This window comes from Gavialis gangeticus, unplaced genomic scaffold (assembly GCF_001723915.1).
Source record: "Gavialis gangeticus isolate Ggan-Ray unplaced genomic scaffold, GavGan_comp1, whole genome shotgun sequence".
NCBI classification, from domain to species: Eukaryota; Metazoa; Chordata; order Crocodylia; family Gavialidae; genus Gavialis; species Gavialis gangeticus.
Window position 1 is genome coordinate 79280870 of NW_017729032.1, and position 14949 is coordinate 79295818.

General features: G+C 39.1%; 1 protein-coding gene across 2 annotated transcripts in view; it reads right to left on the bottom strand.

The window, feature by feature from the left end:
* The window catches only part of DIAPH3 (diaphanous related formin 3), a 562409-nt gene that overhangs the window by 240016 nt on the left and 307444 nt on the right, over window positions 1-14949 (bottom strand). For both annotated transcript variants that reach the window (XM_019525253.1, XM_019525252.1), the window contains one exon: window positions 11227-11356. In XM_019525253.1, the coding sequence (XP_019380798.1) occupies window positions 11227-11356 (130 nt within the window). The remainder of the gene's footprint in view (window positions 1-11226; window positions 11357-14949) is intronic.

A 14949-nucleotide genomic window follows, 5' to 3' on the forward strand; every position in this document is an offset into this window, starting at 1 on the left:
AAAACTATATCCACTGCCACCCCTGCATCCAATGATTTAGTGACCTGGTCGTAAAAGGCCACCAGGTTGGTCTGACAGGACCTGCCGCTGATGAACCCGTGCTGGTTGCCCCTGAGCATGCAGTTCCCTGCTGGCCCCTCCTGGATGTGTGCCAGAATAATTTTCTCGAACAGCTTGCCCAGGTAAACTGGCCTGTAGTTCCCCGGGTCCTCTTTCCTCCCCTTTTTGAAGATGGGAACCACGTTGGCCCTCTTCCAGTCCTCCGGCACCTCTCCAGAGCACCACGAGTGTTCATAAAGCCGTGCCAAGGGACTTGCAATGACCCCAGCCAGTTCCTTTAGGACTCTAGGGTGAAGATCATCCGGGCCGGCTGACTTAAAAACGTCCAGCCCCTCCAGAAGCTCCCTAAACCAATGGCTGCTTATTAACCAGCCATATCAGCTGATACCAATCCGATAGCCAGTATTCAGCCCAGCAGCTTAGAGGGCAGTGTAAGGGGGGGGAGGGGGAACAGATAGAGGCCCCCACAGTGAGGGAGGGAATGGGGCTGGGGCAGGTGCTTCCCAGCCAGGGCAGGGCATGGGATGGAACCCTGGGCAGTTTGTCTAGGAAGCTTGGGGGTTGTGGCTCCTGCCGCTGCACACAGTCCCAGGGGAGGTATGGGGGGCATGTGCCCCTTGGATTTGTGCATGGGGCAAGGGCAAATTGCCTGCTGTGAGCTCAGGGCCAGGGGCTGCACCAGCCTCTTCCTGGTGGGGGAGGGGCGGTTGTGCTCAGGGAAGGCAGCAGCAGGGCAGGCAGCAGCTATGGGGTAGGCTACAGCCACTCCAAAATTTCCCATACTCCCCCCTCCCAGTGCCACTGCTGCCTGCCCTAAGCACAGTCCCCGAGCCTGCAGCAGGTAGCCCACCTTCACCCCACGTACTAATCCAGGGGACACATGCCCTCCACGACTCCCCCAGGACTCCTCACAAACCAGGATGAGCCACCCACAGCTGTCCTGCAACCCGCCCCAGCTGGGGAGCACCTGAGCCTGCCCCACTCCCATCCTCACTGTGGAGGCCTCAATCTGTACCCCCCACACCCTTTCCCCTCACAGACTTACTGGCCAGACACTGCTCTTCAAGGTGCTGGGCTGCATTCCTGGCTGCATGCATGCATGCAGCATTTATTGGTGACATTATCGGCTCTACCAGCCAGAAAAAGCTGATTCCCAATAATGTCAATTTTCCTTTTATCGGCGCCAATACAATATGGACCAATATATTGGTGCACCTCTAGTAGGAAGGCAAAAGGAAAAGACAGTAACATTCAACCAATAAAAAGTTTTATTCAACTGGGCAGGAGGCAGTGAGTGGTGGTGTTGCTTTGGTTCTTTTTTGCATTTCTACTTTCTTCCCTCCCATCCCAAAACATTTCTTCTTTTTGCCTCAGTTTTCTCACTTAAAGCTACCTGAAGTATATTTGGGGTGCACATCAGGGCCTGAGGCAACATCTGTTCACCTAGGCACCCCAGGACAAGATAATGAATAATGGTTATAAATTAATAGAAGATCGCTTTAGATTGCACATAAGGAAAAGCTTCTTTATGGTTTGAGTGCCCAGGGTCTGGAACAGACTCCCACCAGAGATGGTAGAATCACCTACTCTGGAAATCTAATCCTTAAAAATAAGAAGTTTGTTAAGTTACTTATAAAATAGTAGCATTTAGAAGAAAGGCTGATATACTTGGCAAATATAATCATTATTACCTCAGCATAATTTAATGAGGAACAATAGATTAGTCTACAGGTTAATAAATATTGCTATTATCAACAAAAAATAAGATTTAATAAAAAGTTATAAACAATGAGGTCTGAGTAGGTCAAAGTCAATCAATTAAAATGGCATACTGGTGAGAAAGAATATGAATCTTTAAAAGGCCATTACATGAGGAAGTATTGCAATGGCATTGAGAGGTACAATAATGACCAAAAAAGGTTCTCTCTGAAATACTAACAGAAAAGCTGCAAGCCATTATCTTTTAGAAAAAAGAGGCAGCTCTAATGAAGTAGATCGTTGGAAATTGTCATATGGGTAAGCTCATTAGCTTCAATGAAAGTTCCTCCTGCTGATCTAGAAGTACTTAACCAAGGTTTGTTATACCTAAAAAATCATATATTGTAGCAGCTCATTAAGCAGACTTCCAATATTTCAAAAGCAGAAACTTTAAAATTATAATGCATAATGGAAGAGAGAGTTAAATACTCTAAAGTAAACTAATACTGCAAAAACCATACTTCAATAACTGCCTGTATATCATATAAATCTAAAAATTTCTATTAGATTTTGAGTAAAGAAATAACTTTACAGTCAATTTCTATGCAGTGTCTCAAATCATATCTCAGAAATAATTTCAGGATTGAACTACTACAAAGCACAAGATTTGACCACTAAATAATGCCACAACCAAAGCCTTATGATGCCTGTTAATAAAATGATGTGCCACTGGTAAACACTACAATATGGGAAGAATTGTTTTCTTAAAACTGATATGCTGTGTAAAAAAATGAGAAGAACAAACTTAATACTACTCCTATAAAGCTAGTGGTGGAGTAAGGTGGAATGTGAGAAAAATATACAGCACACTGACAGACAGAACTAAGCAATTAACAAAAACGAATTTGATTGGGTGAAATGCCTAATTGCTAACCATGTCAACAGAAGTCAGTAGTCTTTGGCTCACAATTAAATAATAAAGTAACATAAATGGTACCATACTGGGTAAGACCAATGGCCCATCTAGCCCAGTAGCTTATTTTCAATAGTGACAGAAGCACATACTCTAGACGGGCAGCATATGAACAGTGTATACCTAGAGTGATCTATCCCATCATATACTCCCTGGCATTCACTGCCATTGGTTTAGAGGTGCCAGAAGATACACTCCTGTCTATTTGATGGTGTGCTGAATACATTTACTATCAGTCACCAGTTTTAAAAAAAAAAGAAACAACAACAACCCTTATAGCAAAGCATGCAAACAGGGTATATCTAGAATAATCTATTCCATCATACACTCCCTGGAATGCATCATCATTGGTTTAGAGATGCAAGAAAATTCTCCCCTGACTGTCCGTTAATGTTGTTTGATGGTGTGCTCTCACCACTTGTTAATACATTTTGTATTAGACACTGGTTTAAAAAAACAAACAAACAAACAAACAAAATTAAACACCAACCACCACCGTCACCTCCACCCTGACAGCAAAGCCTAGAATCCAGGATTCAATCTATTAAGGGAGGGCCCTAGCCAGTACAGTAAAAACTAGAGGTAAATTCTCTCTTGCTTGTTCTCCTGGTCCTCTCATTCTTGCACTCTTCTGTCCAGTTGCCCAGCTTCAACACCAAGGATGACAAGGGTCCTCACTCATCTTAAAGCCTGGTGAACCGATGAAACTGTGATTAGTCCCTTCTCCAGAGAAGTAGAAGACCTGGTCAAATGCTCTCAAGTTGACAGGAGACTAGATTTGATGTTTCTAGTGCCCTGAGCAAACACTGTAAACCACAGTGCTATGGGGAAAAGGATGGTCATCTGTAATTTGCACTGCAGCAACAGGTTCTGAGCTGAATTCAGTGTTGCTGATATGAGTTTGCCAATGGTTTCTATCTACTTAATAACATAGCTAACGTGGGCGAGCCAAGCACAGCTTAGCCACCTCCCACTGTCAAATGTGAATTGTTTTAGAACTTTACAAGGCATTATCTAGCAAAGTGTGTGCTCCAAATGATTTCCACACAGGTACACCTGCCTAGCCATCACTATTTAACGGCCCTTGGAGTCCCAAATGCAGGAGCATACTGGACTTAGCAAGAAAAATAGGAGTTTTTGTTTGTTTTTTTAGGTGTCAGGGTAATGTGAACCCTGGGACTTGGACTTGGTAGCCCAACTCCCAACTTTATTCCAGTTCTGCAATTACTGAAGGAATTGAATCTGGCTTTAAGTGTAGCCATCACATTTTCTGAAATATTTTGTGTTATTTTCATCAATATCACCACGACAAATTCACTTATATAGGGATCATTCACTAATGCAAATTATTTCTGAGAATAAGTATATGACAATTTTTATACATAAATTTTAATACATTGACATTGCATTCAAATCCTCAGGAAAGGAAGGAAGGAGAGCAGCAGAGTAGAAACACATTTAAAAACAGACAAATACTCGATAGACAAAATGTATTACACTAGGAGAGATTTTACTGACATATGCAGTTGCTTACTATTTCTGAAAATCCAATTTATTTATATCTGGAGTCCCTAAAAGTATATTTTAATGCAACTTTTGACAGTCAGATTTTGGAAATAGACATTTCCTCTCCAAAATTTTCTACATTTTCTCTTAACAGAACATCACTCTTTGAACACAATCTGTGAGATTCCAAGGAGATGAAAAGTAGTATTTCAAAGCAACCTACTAGTTTCCAAAAGTGTGGGAAAGAACCCACTTTAAATCCGTCCCTCCCCACTCTGCATGTCCCACAGCGATGGGATGATAATGGGAGAGAAAAAAAAACCCACTTAGCGTCAACGGAATAAAAATGCTGCCAATATAATTAAGAAAAGCAACAAAAGCAATTCCCTTCCATCTACTGTGAGGAATATAAAACAATATATGTAAGCAGAGTAATAAGCAGAATGCTCTGAGATTAACAGCTCAGTAGCAGGACTGCCTTGAGGGGGCTCTTCTCAGAGCTAGTGTCTTTGGGTGTCTGACTGGTGCTTGAGTGCTCGCGAGGAGGGTGGGAGAGGATGTGTGCACATGTGGGTCCCTTTTCTTCCCCCCTCTCTGGAGTGACTAAGTGCTTGCACTGGGTGGGGCTGGTTTAGCTAACTGAGGGGTGGACCTAGGCTAGGCAGCTATATTAAAAAAAAAGCCCCCAGTGAACACAGATAGCAATGAAGAGAGGAAGCAAAACAGCTGGAATCTGTCCAAGGAGTTTGCACAGAACAGCCAACAAGTCGCACAAAAGGGAAGTGAGTAGGTTAAAATGTAAAATGGATCTAATAAATTGAGGGAGCCAGGGAGCAGGAGACTGTATGTGTTAGTGTGCACAAGAGCCAAGGGGTGGGTGTTTGGTATGTGGGTTCTTGTGGCATGTTTTCTTCCCTTCCCACCCCACTATCAAGCAAAAGGAAGATTACTTGGATTGGAGTTATGAGTACTGGAGAGGTCAAAAGAAAATGAGAAGAGGAAGCATGTGACTACAGCTACTTCTCGCCTAACGTCGTTGTTAAGTTCTTGAAAAATGTGACTAACAAAACAATATTAAGCGAATCCAGTTACGTCACAGTAGACAAATCCAATTGCCTACCAGCAGGCAGCAGCCAAACGTTATGACCGAACATTGCACAACTTTAAATGAGCATGGACTCTAACAGATCAGTGACATAATAAGAAAACAATATTAACTGGGACAATGTTAAGTGAGGAGTACCTGTGCTTGAAGGAGGGCCCCCAGAATTGACCAGGAACGGACTGAAATCAGCAACCACTTTCAAGCACTCTACAGTGAAACAGCTGGGGAAAAGGCAGAGAAGAGGACATCTGCTGGCATAATGCAGAGTCAGCAGTCTTGAGAGCAGGAAATGCAAGGCCCCACGACCACTTGACCAAGAAGAAAAACACAGCTAGTCAAAGTTGGTGACTCCCTTCTCCAGGGGACAGATGCACCAATTTGTCATCCAGACCTGGGGACCTGGGAGATGTCCTGAAGTCAGGCTTCAGGCAGACAGCACATCACACAGGAGCTACCAAAGCATCATTCAGACCTTTTTCTATTTGTTCATGTTGGCACCAATGATACTGCCAGGAATTACACTGACCGGATCAGAGATGACTATGATGCTCTTGGCAGGAGGGTTAAGAAGCTTGGAGCATAAGCAGTGTTCTCATTGATCCTCCCAGTGGCAAGAATCATCCTATCTTGGAAATAAACATGTGGCTAAGAAAGTGGCAATGACATGAAAGCTTCAGGGTCTCTGACAACAGGCATCTGCCTGTTCTGAAGACAAACACTGCTATCAAGAGAATGGATCCATCCAATGAGAACTGGCAGATCATCTTTGAACACCGTCTGGCCAACCTAGTAAGGAGGGCTTTAAGCGAGTTTGTGGGGGACGGGGAACAAAGCCTTTCAGCAACAGAGCAAACAATCCAGAAGGAAAAGGACAGGGAGAAGCAACTCCACTCTGGAAAATGTCTAGAGTGCCACAGGACAGCAACAAATTGCACAAAAGTAGGACAAAATGCATAATAGGTCTAATATACAAGTGCAAGAAGTATGGGGAATAAAAAAGATGAGCTGGAAACTGCAGCCTGGAAACTATGACTAGATTAGTATCGCTCTTATGACTGGAATGTCAACATTGAGGGTTATGCTGTTTCAGAAGGACAGGTTTGGGAGAAAAGGGGATGGTGTTGCCTTTTATGTCAAAAACAAATGGAAGAATATGGCAAAGTAGAATGTATTTTGGAATTTATTACAGGCCACCAAATCAGGAAGTAGTGGTGGATGAGGCACTCTTCAAGCAGGTGACAAATCTGTGGGATAGTACTAACGGGAGACTTCAATTTTCCAGACATCTGCTGGAAAAAAAATAATACAGCCAAACATAAGATGTCAAGCAAGCTCCTGATCTGTGTGCAGGGCAACTTTCTGTTTCAGGATACAAGTAGGAGATCATCCAGCCTGGATCTTGTCCTAACTAATCGGGAAGAACTGGAGGATGTGAAGGCGATGGGCAACTTGGAAGGACATGATCATGTCCTTCCAGAATTCCACATCCTGAGGCACAGAAAGCAGAGTATAAAAGTTATAGAATAAAAAGTTATAGACAGACAGATTAAGGCTTTTATAATTTTAGAATCTATGTCAGAAAAGAATGTGTTGAGTGGAGTCCCTCAGGGATCTGTCCTGTGCCCAGTGCTGTTTGATGTAACTATTAATATTCTGGATACTGGAATAGAAAGTTTCTTGAGCAAATATGCAGAAAACAAAACTGGGAAGGATTGTAAAACACATTGGAGGATAGAGACACAATTCAGAAGGATCTCAACAGAGTGGCATGCTGGGCTGAAGATAACAGGATGAATTTCAAGGCCAAAAACTGCAAGGTGCTATACGTTGGAAAGAATAATAAAAAACACAAATATAAAATGGGTGACAGCACAACAGAAAAGGACTTGAGCATCTTGGTAGATCACAGACTCAGTACTAGCCTGCAGTGTGATGCAGCTGTACAAATTGTAGATGTGGTTTTGGGTTGAATCAACAGAAGCTTTAGGTATAAGACATGGGAGGTGATAGTGCCTTTTTACTTGGCACTGGTTAGGATTCATCTAGGGTACTGCGTTTTTAGGCTCCACATTTCAAAATGGACATGGAAAAAATGAGAGAGGGTTTTTAATCCAGAGGCAGGCAACAATGATAAAGAGCTTGGAAAGCAAGTCATACAAGCAGACACTGAAGGAGCTAAGCATGTTCAGCTTAAAGGAAAAGGTGCTCAAGAAAGGATATGATAGTAATTTTCAAATACCTGAAGGACTGCCATAAAGGAAGGGGAAAGCACCTTTTTTTCTCTTGCTGTAAAGAGTAGGATGCAAACCCAATGGCTTGACATTTCAAAGTAGAATTAGATGGGATATCAGGAAAAACTTCACTATTATAATAGTAAAACAGTGGAATAGACTGCCTAGCTAAGTTGTGGACTCACCATCATTGGAAGTGTTCAAGAAGAGGTTGTACAGCCACTCAGGGATGATACAGGTATAGCTATGCCTACGTTCTACTATGGGTATTTTCCAGGTTTCTGGGATTTGTTGGTTGCAGCATAAGGTGGGGAGGAAATCCTGCACACTCCCTCCCCTCCCCTCTTCTACCCCACTCCTGCCCGTTTTCTCCTGTGTGTGTCAGGTGTTGTGTTTTTTTGTGGGGGAGGGTTTATTTATTTATTTTCCTTTCTTTTTAAGGCTTCCTCATAGACACCGAGTGCTGGCTGCAGCAAAAGCTGAGATTTTGACTGCGGTATACCAATGCTCCTGCTGGGACTTAAACCTGGAGGTCTTACCTTTCTGCTCAGGGTCAAATTGATCACCATATTTGGGGTCAGGAAATAATTTTACTCCATGGACAGACTGATAATAACCAGTCAGGTTTTTTGCCTTCATCTGTAGCAGGGGTCGTAGCCCACTCCCTGCAATCTCTTGAGTGCACCTTTTACAGAAGCAGGATGTTAACTGCCATGGTCCTCTTGGCTTTACCTGTGGCAGGTTAGTGTGTTATGGCTCACGTTGTGTCAGGCTGACCATAGTTTTACTAAGAGTTTTTGGATAAGAATGGAACTGGGTTTGGATAAAGATGATCCTGCCTCAGGCAAGGGGTTAGACTAGATGACTTAAAGATAGAGGTCCTTTCCATCCCTGTTTCTCCATGATTTCTATGATTTATATGAACATCTTCTTAATGCAACCAGATCAGTAGGTATCAGGCAAAGGTCCTGCTTTGTCTATATTTCATGCTGGGTAACGCAAGAAAGTTTTTAATCCATTTATGCTGTTAGATTTATTATAATAATGAACTGAATACAGATCAGGCACACAAAATAGATGCAAATAGGGTGAAATTAAGTCAGGAAATAGACGAACATCCTGGTAGAGTCATAGTGAGAGTCCCCTCACTAAATCAAGAATTATTAACAACAAGAGAGCAGGGAAGTAATGTTACTGCAAGTGCCATGACAGTCTTGGAAGCCAAGGGAACCTTGCCATTAGAGAAAACAATCTACCATTGGTATCTGAAGACTAAGGCAAAAAGTCATTCACCTGAACAGTCACACTCATCGAATAGCCTAGGTACATCCTTCCCTTTAGAGATCTAAAACTATGGAAGGCACATTTTTTTAAAATGTATTTATTCATTTATTTTATTTTTTTTTTTTTACAAAGGACAAAAATTCAAGTATCTTGACACACATGAAGAAAGTAAGGTTGGTAAGGTTGGAGTTTGACTGGTCAAAGATTAAACTAATTTTATGAAAAAAACTACATTTTGTAGTTTTCTTGACAAAAATATGATTTTTTTTTACTGTTTTTGGACACAATTATTAATAGAAAATTCGTGCATGTTCTGTGTATTATTTGGACCTATTGGTAATTTTTTTTTACAATTTTTAACTGACATCTGACTGATCAACTACCCAACCCTAAAAGGAAGCATATTATAGGTCTTAAAAGAGAACTATTAGAGCACCTATGATGTTTTCCCAAGGTAAAAGGGGAAATAACTAGTACCCATAATAATTTAACTAGTATGGTTAATACTCAAAATACAAGTGTAATACATTTTCATACTTTGATAAAGCACAGGTACTTTCATAAACCATGCGATACCACCATTTATGCAAAAAGTATAATATACAGAAAAATGAATAACCCCTTCAGTTATAGGCATGTTATCTAAAGTATAAGAAAACCCATCTGAAAATCATTTAAATATATCCTTGTTGATAAGTAGTAGTAATATTTACCAGCTGAAACTGAAAATTAAAAAAAGTATAATAAGTATAGACAGGCAGGAATACAGAGACCACTTTCTCAAGTTTTTCCATCAAGAGAAATGAAGCAGGTTAAACAAGGGTCCCTGATAAGGGCTGCACAGGGCAACAGACATATAACTGTATTAGCATTACATACTATCATAACAAGAAACCTCCAAAACTTAATTAATTTAGAAAAATGATTAACCGCAACAGAACACATAGACAATATTGCCTTTTTGCTCAGACTTCTTTCTACAGGAATTTGACACTGCTGAGAAGTCATCAATTTCTAACTTTATACTCAGTCAGTTTAAATTAGTCATGCTATGTTTTCATATATAAAAGGAACTCTTAATTGAGAAATTAAATGCAAGTCTTCTGCAGCTCAGATTGAGATGTACAAAATTTTATGCTGTACGCTGAGGCGGTAAAGTGGAATTTATCTTTTCTGGCATCCAGTACTAGTGTTGCGTAAAGAATTTAAAAAGACAAAAGAAAAGAATAATTTTTCTTTAATTAATCCTATTTTTATTAAAATGATTATATGATAAGCTTTTCAAAGCTGCTGAATTAAATGGTACTGAAAAGGTACTAAATTATTTGTAGTTGACTTAAGATAAAAAAGGACAAGAAGATTAAAATAATATGAGCACTGTTAATGAAAAATAAGAATAAAAATGTTTAATCTATTTTGGTACAATGTACATAGACTATATGCTAGGGCAGTGGTTTTCAAGCTTTTTTCATTTGCAGACTCCTAAAACAATTTTGAATGGAGGTGTGGACCCCTTTAAATTGTAAGTGTTGGTATTCACGTTCATTTGATTGAACACAGCCATCTTCTGCAGATCCCTTAGACACAGTTTGCAGATGCCCACAGGTCCACAGATGATAGGTTAAAACTCACTGTGCTAGACTATCATTTAAATGGTTTTCTAAAGAGTTCCTGTCTTACTTTTAGAGATCTAAGCAATAAATGTTACAAGAACAAACATTTCCAAAAATTAACCTACTGCTGCCTTAGACCCCCCTCTACACATTACAGGTATCATGCAATTAACTGGTTAATTGCACAATTACATTAAGACCAGCTACATGTACAAAGTAACTGTCATATGATAAAAAGTTCCAATCAGCTACAAAGTTAGACCTCGGAAATGTGTATTAATTTTATAGCTGGTTGTTATTGAGCTTTAATTTGCATGTATAGCAAGGAGTCTCATGTGGCTTGAAGCCCTGTCAGCTGACAAGGGCTCCCAGCCACAGGGGTGCATCATGCCCAGTATGAAACCATAAGCCCTGGGAATTGTGGCTGCCATGATACCCAAGGGTCAGGGGCATGTGAAACCCCAACCCACATGGGGCTCTCAGGCCTGACTGTACCTCATGCAATAAAGGTGCGATTGGATCTAATGTGCAATCCCATAATTGCATCTTCTGCCCTGCATATGTAGCATGATAGGAAATGCAATTGTGTGGATCATGCATTAGATCCAGTTGTGCCTTTACCTGCACATGAAGAGTGGACCTTAGAGTACATACAACAGAATACTATACATATAAAGTTAACCTTATTTCAAAAATAAAGCGTCAGTTCTTAACTATAGATACTGAAATAGAAAAATTTGATTTAATAATACAAACCTTTACTGGCTTTGTCTAAATGCTGGAAATCTTCAACAAAATTCAGAACATCTGGATACCTTTCTTCACAAACATCAACCAAAAAATGGAGCAATGTTGTTTTCTGATCTGCTGATTTAGTGTCCTTTAACTAGAGAAAGAAAAAAAATGTTGGGAATAAGAATGCTTCTAAATATTTTTATAGCCCATGTGCATTGAAACTGTATTTGAATGTAGAATCCAGAAGAATACAGTTGGAAGGGACTTCAAGAGATTATTAAAGCCAGACCTGCTCAAAACAGTTTAATTCATGTCCAAACCACTCCTGAAAAACATTTATCAAATCCCTATTAAAAAAAATTCCAGCAATAGAAATTCCACAACCTGTCTAAATAACTGCCCCTTTTCTTAATTACCCTTATAATTAGAAAGTCCTCCCTCACACCATGGCCTCAATCTCCCATATTGCAACTTAAACCCATTACTTCTGGTTCTGTCCCTGTAGACAGAGAACAAATCTACATATATACACACATACATACGTGTGCGTGTATATATAAATATGAAGCAAAGAGGGAGCATTTAATATGTTTCCATACATATATATAAAACATATTAACTGCTCCCTCTGCCTTCTCTTTGCTAAATTAGATCATCCCAGTTCTTGAAACTTTTCCCCACATATCTTGCTTTCTAGAAATCTATTGAGGTCTCTCATCTAAACCAATTTCACTTTGTCTACATCTTTCTTAAAGGTGATCTGCCCAGTGGAACCTATTGTAGTTACAGCCTCACCAGAGCTGAATAGAGTGAAGAATTACTTCTTGTGACTTTTGTGCCCTTATTTAAAACAAGCAAGTATGCTATTAGCTTTTCTGCAACAATATTAGACTTTTGACTCAAAATCAGCATATCAACTTTAACCTCCCCCAAATCTATTTCTGTAGTCCTGTTCCCTAGAGCCAGTCACGCCAACCGACAAAAGACAAATCAGTTAAACTGATGCAGCTCTTTAAAGCAAATCTGAACATAATCAATAGGCTGTTTTGGATTTTTATTGTTAATTAAAATTCTTCATAGATTGACTTTAATATAGATCACTTTCAACCTTATCTACTGAGTATTTAATTTTTATTTAGATAAAACTAAAGTAGCGTGCTAATTTTCATATTTAAAACATAAGCACTCTTAGTAAAATGCCTACAATACTGTAAAAGATTAGATTTATTAAGCAAGTAACTGGTAAACAACCTTTTTTGTTGGAAAAGGAAAAAAGGAAGGAAAATAAGATGTTCTAGCAACAAGCTTGAATTCAGTTCCAGTCTTAAAAAAATTAATCATGCAATTGAAATGCAGGTGAACCCTGACTATTTACACCAATATATCAACACCTAGAGCTGCTTTATGTGAAAAAATCTGCTTTTAAAACAACTCTGAAAAGTATGTGAATTTGTTTCCAAATACTGTGTATTGATCCAACTGAAAGTGCCATTGACGCCTTAAGAAAGTGTCCTTGAATACTCCTGAATTGTATTCCCTAGAGATTCCACAAGATTCACTTAAAATATATATTCCAGTTTTCAAAATATTACTAGTTTCAAAGACATTCTATATTCTAAAACTCAGGATATTACTGGAACCAGAATAAAATTTAAGTATAGCACAGTATACAGAACATGTTGGTCTGAAAATATTCTTAAAGAATAACAATACAATTCATATAAAAATGATATTCAAGCCTGAACTGACATCAAGGAAAATCTTAAATAATTCTAAATTATGCCTCATACAAACATTCAGTTTCTGCTGGTAGAGTTACTGCTCTCCCAGGAGAAACCGTAGTAGATAGATGTTCAAGGGTTTTTCTCTCAGAGTCAACATGGTGAATTCGGGAGAAAAATTGCTTGAGTAACAACCACATTTAAATCACTCCTTGGAGAGTTTCTTCTGTACATTCTGTGCTTCTCCCCACACTCTCCAGGAGACAGCATGTCACTCTCAGGACTCTGTTGTTCCAGCAGAGAGCAGAACATGCCCCCTTTGCAATCCCAACATTGTGATGCCAGAAACTCAGGCTGACCATGGGTATTCTGTACCAGCCAATCAGTGCTGCCCCATGAACTGCTGCTTTGATTTAGTCTGTTAAGTGCCACTCTAAACTATCTTGTGGGTGCGTGCGCCAGCATGCATGCACACACATACGTATGTACCTATTTAAATAAGGAAGGATATCACTAAAGGTACTATAATAAAATGCCTGGTGCCCAGGTGACTTTCAGAAGCAGTAAAAACAATAGCATTCAATTTTAAAAAGTTTGCTGCAGAGGCTCAACAGCATTGTAGTTGTCAACCCCAGTGTCTGACAACTACTGGCCCTCTCCTGATGAATCTAAGACCAGAAACTGGCAATATGTACTTTATCTCAAAGCTTTAAAATGGATAATAATAATTGTAGTTTTGTGAAAGAAAGTCCATTTCTGAAAAAAGAAAAACAGACTATTCTTTTGAGCTCATCTAAAGTGACCAAAAAGCAAGAGCATTCTTGGTAGCAGCCCCACAATTCAGGAATTTGCTCCCATTAGACATAAAGATGCAAACTTCATATTATTTAGGAAGCCCTACAAGACACAAGCTACCCACCCATGGTGAGCCAGAAATTTCTCTATTTTACTATTTCAAGGTCAATTCCCATGGATATTGAAATACACATCCATGTGTTCAAAAGTTTTTTTCATTTATTTACTCTCTCCTGACTCATTTCCAAACCCAGTTCAACTGAAGTAGAACAGCTCCATTGCCTCCAGACAAGTTTAGAGTTTACAAAATATATAACTATATGATAAAAAAAAAAAATATTTGATACACTCATGTTTCCAGTGCTGGTATATTTTTAAACTGACTAACGCAGTTTATATTTACATCTAGATAGATAGATAAGGATATTAAAAGAGTTATTTTTATTGAGAGCTCCAATTCAGTAGTCGTTTATTGTGTATTACTAGTATACTGTGATGACCCCAAAATGGTTTTGATTGTTGCAAATGTCATCTCTTCTTTTTAAATGAGGTAATTCAGTCACACATTTTGATCATCTCAATTGTCAAAAATATATTCAGGTAAAGATACTTTATGTTTATCATCAACAGTTTCAAACTTGATGATTGAAAACAAGCTGCATTTTCTCACAGATTATAAAATACCTGCTTCAGTAATAGGCCTCCATCAAAGACATCCCATTCATGGAAACATGAATACAGAGACTTTTTAAAACCTAATTAGATATGTTAACCTATTAAGCATTTATGGCATCTCATCTTTAAATCTAAGTAACCTCTGAGATGGGTCCAAGCCTTGTGGTTATGAACATATTAATATTTATAAGGAATATATGATCATCAGCAGCTCATTATAGTGTAACAATTGTACATAATACTTAAACATATTAGAACTAGCACAATTTTTAGTTGTTTTTTCATAAATAATCACTTGGGCTAAAATACGCCATATCTGATCTTGGTTTAAAAGGGAATTATTTTAAAAATAAAATCAGGTTCCTGTCTCTCTAACCAATTACTATAGTCAGTCATACCATCAGCAATGTTGAAGAATATTTTTCACACTAACTAAATAAAGAAACATTTTTGAGCACAGGTAAGTAATATAAATTCTTGACCTTTAAGATGTGCAAACTTGTAGATGACTAGTTCTAAGGAATGGTTTCTGGGCTAATGAAAACACTAACAG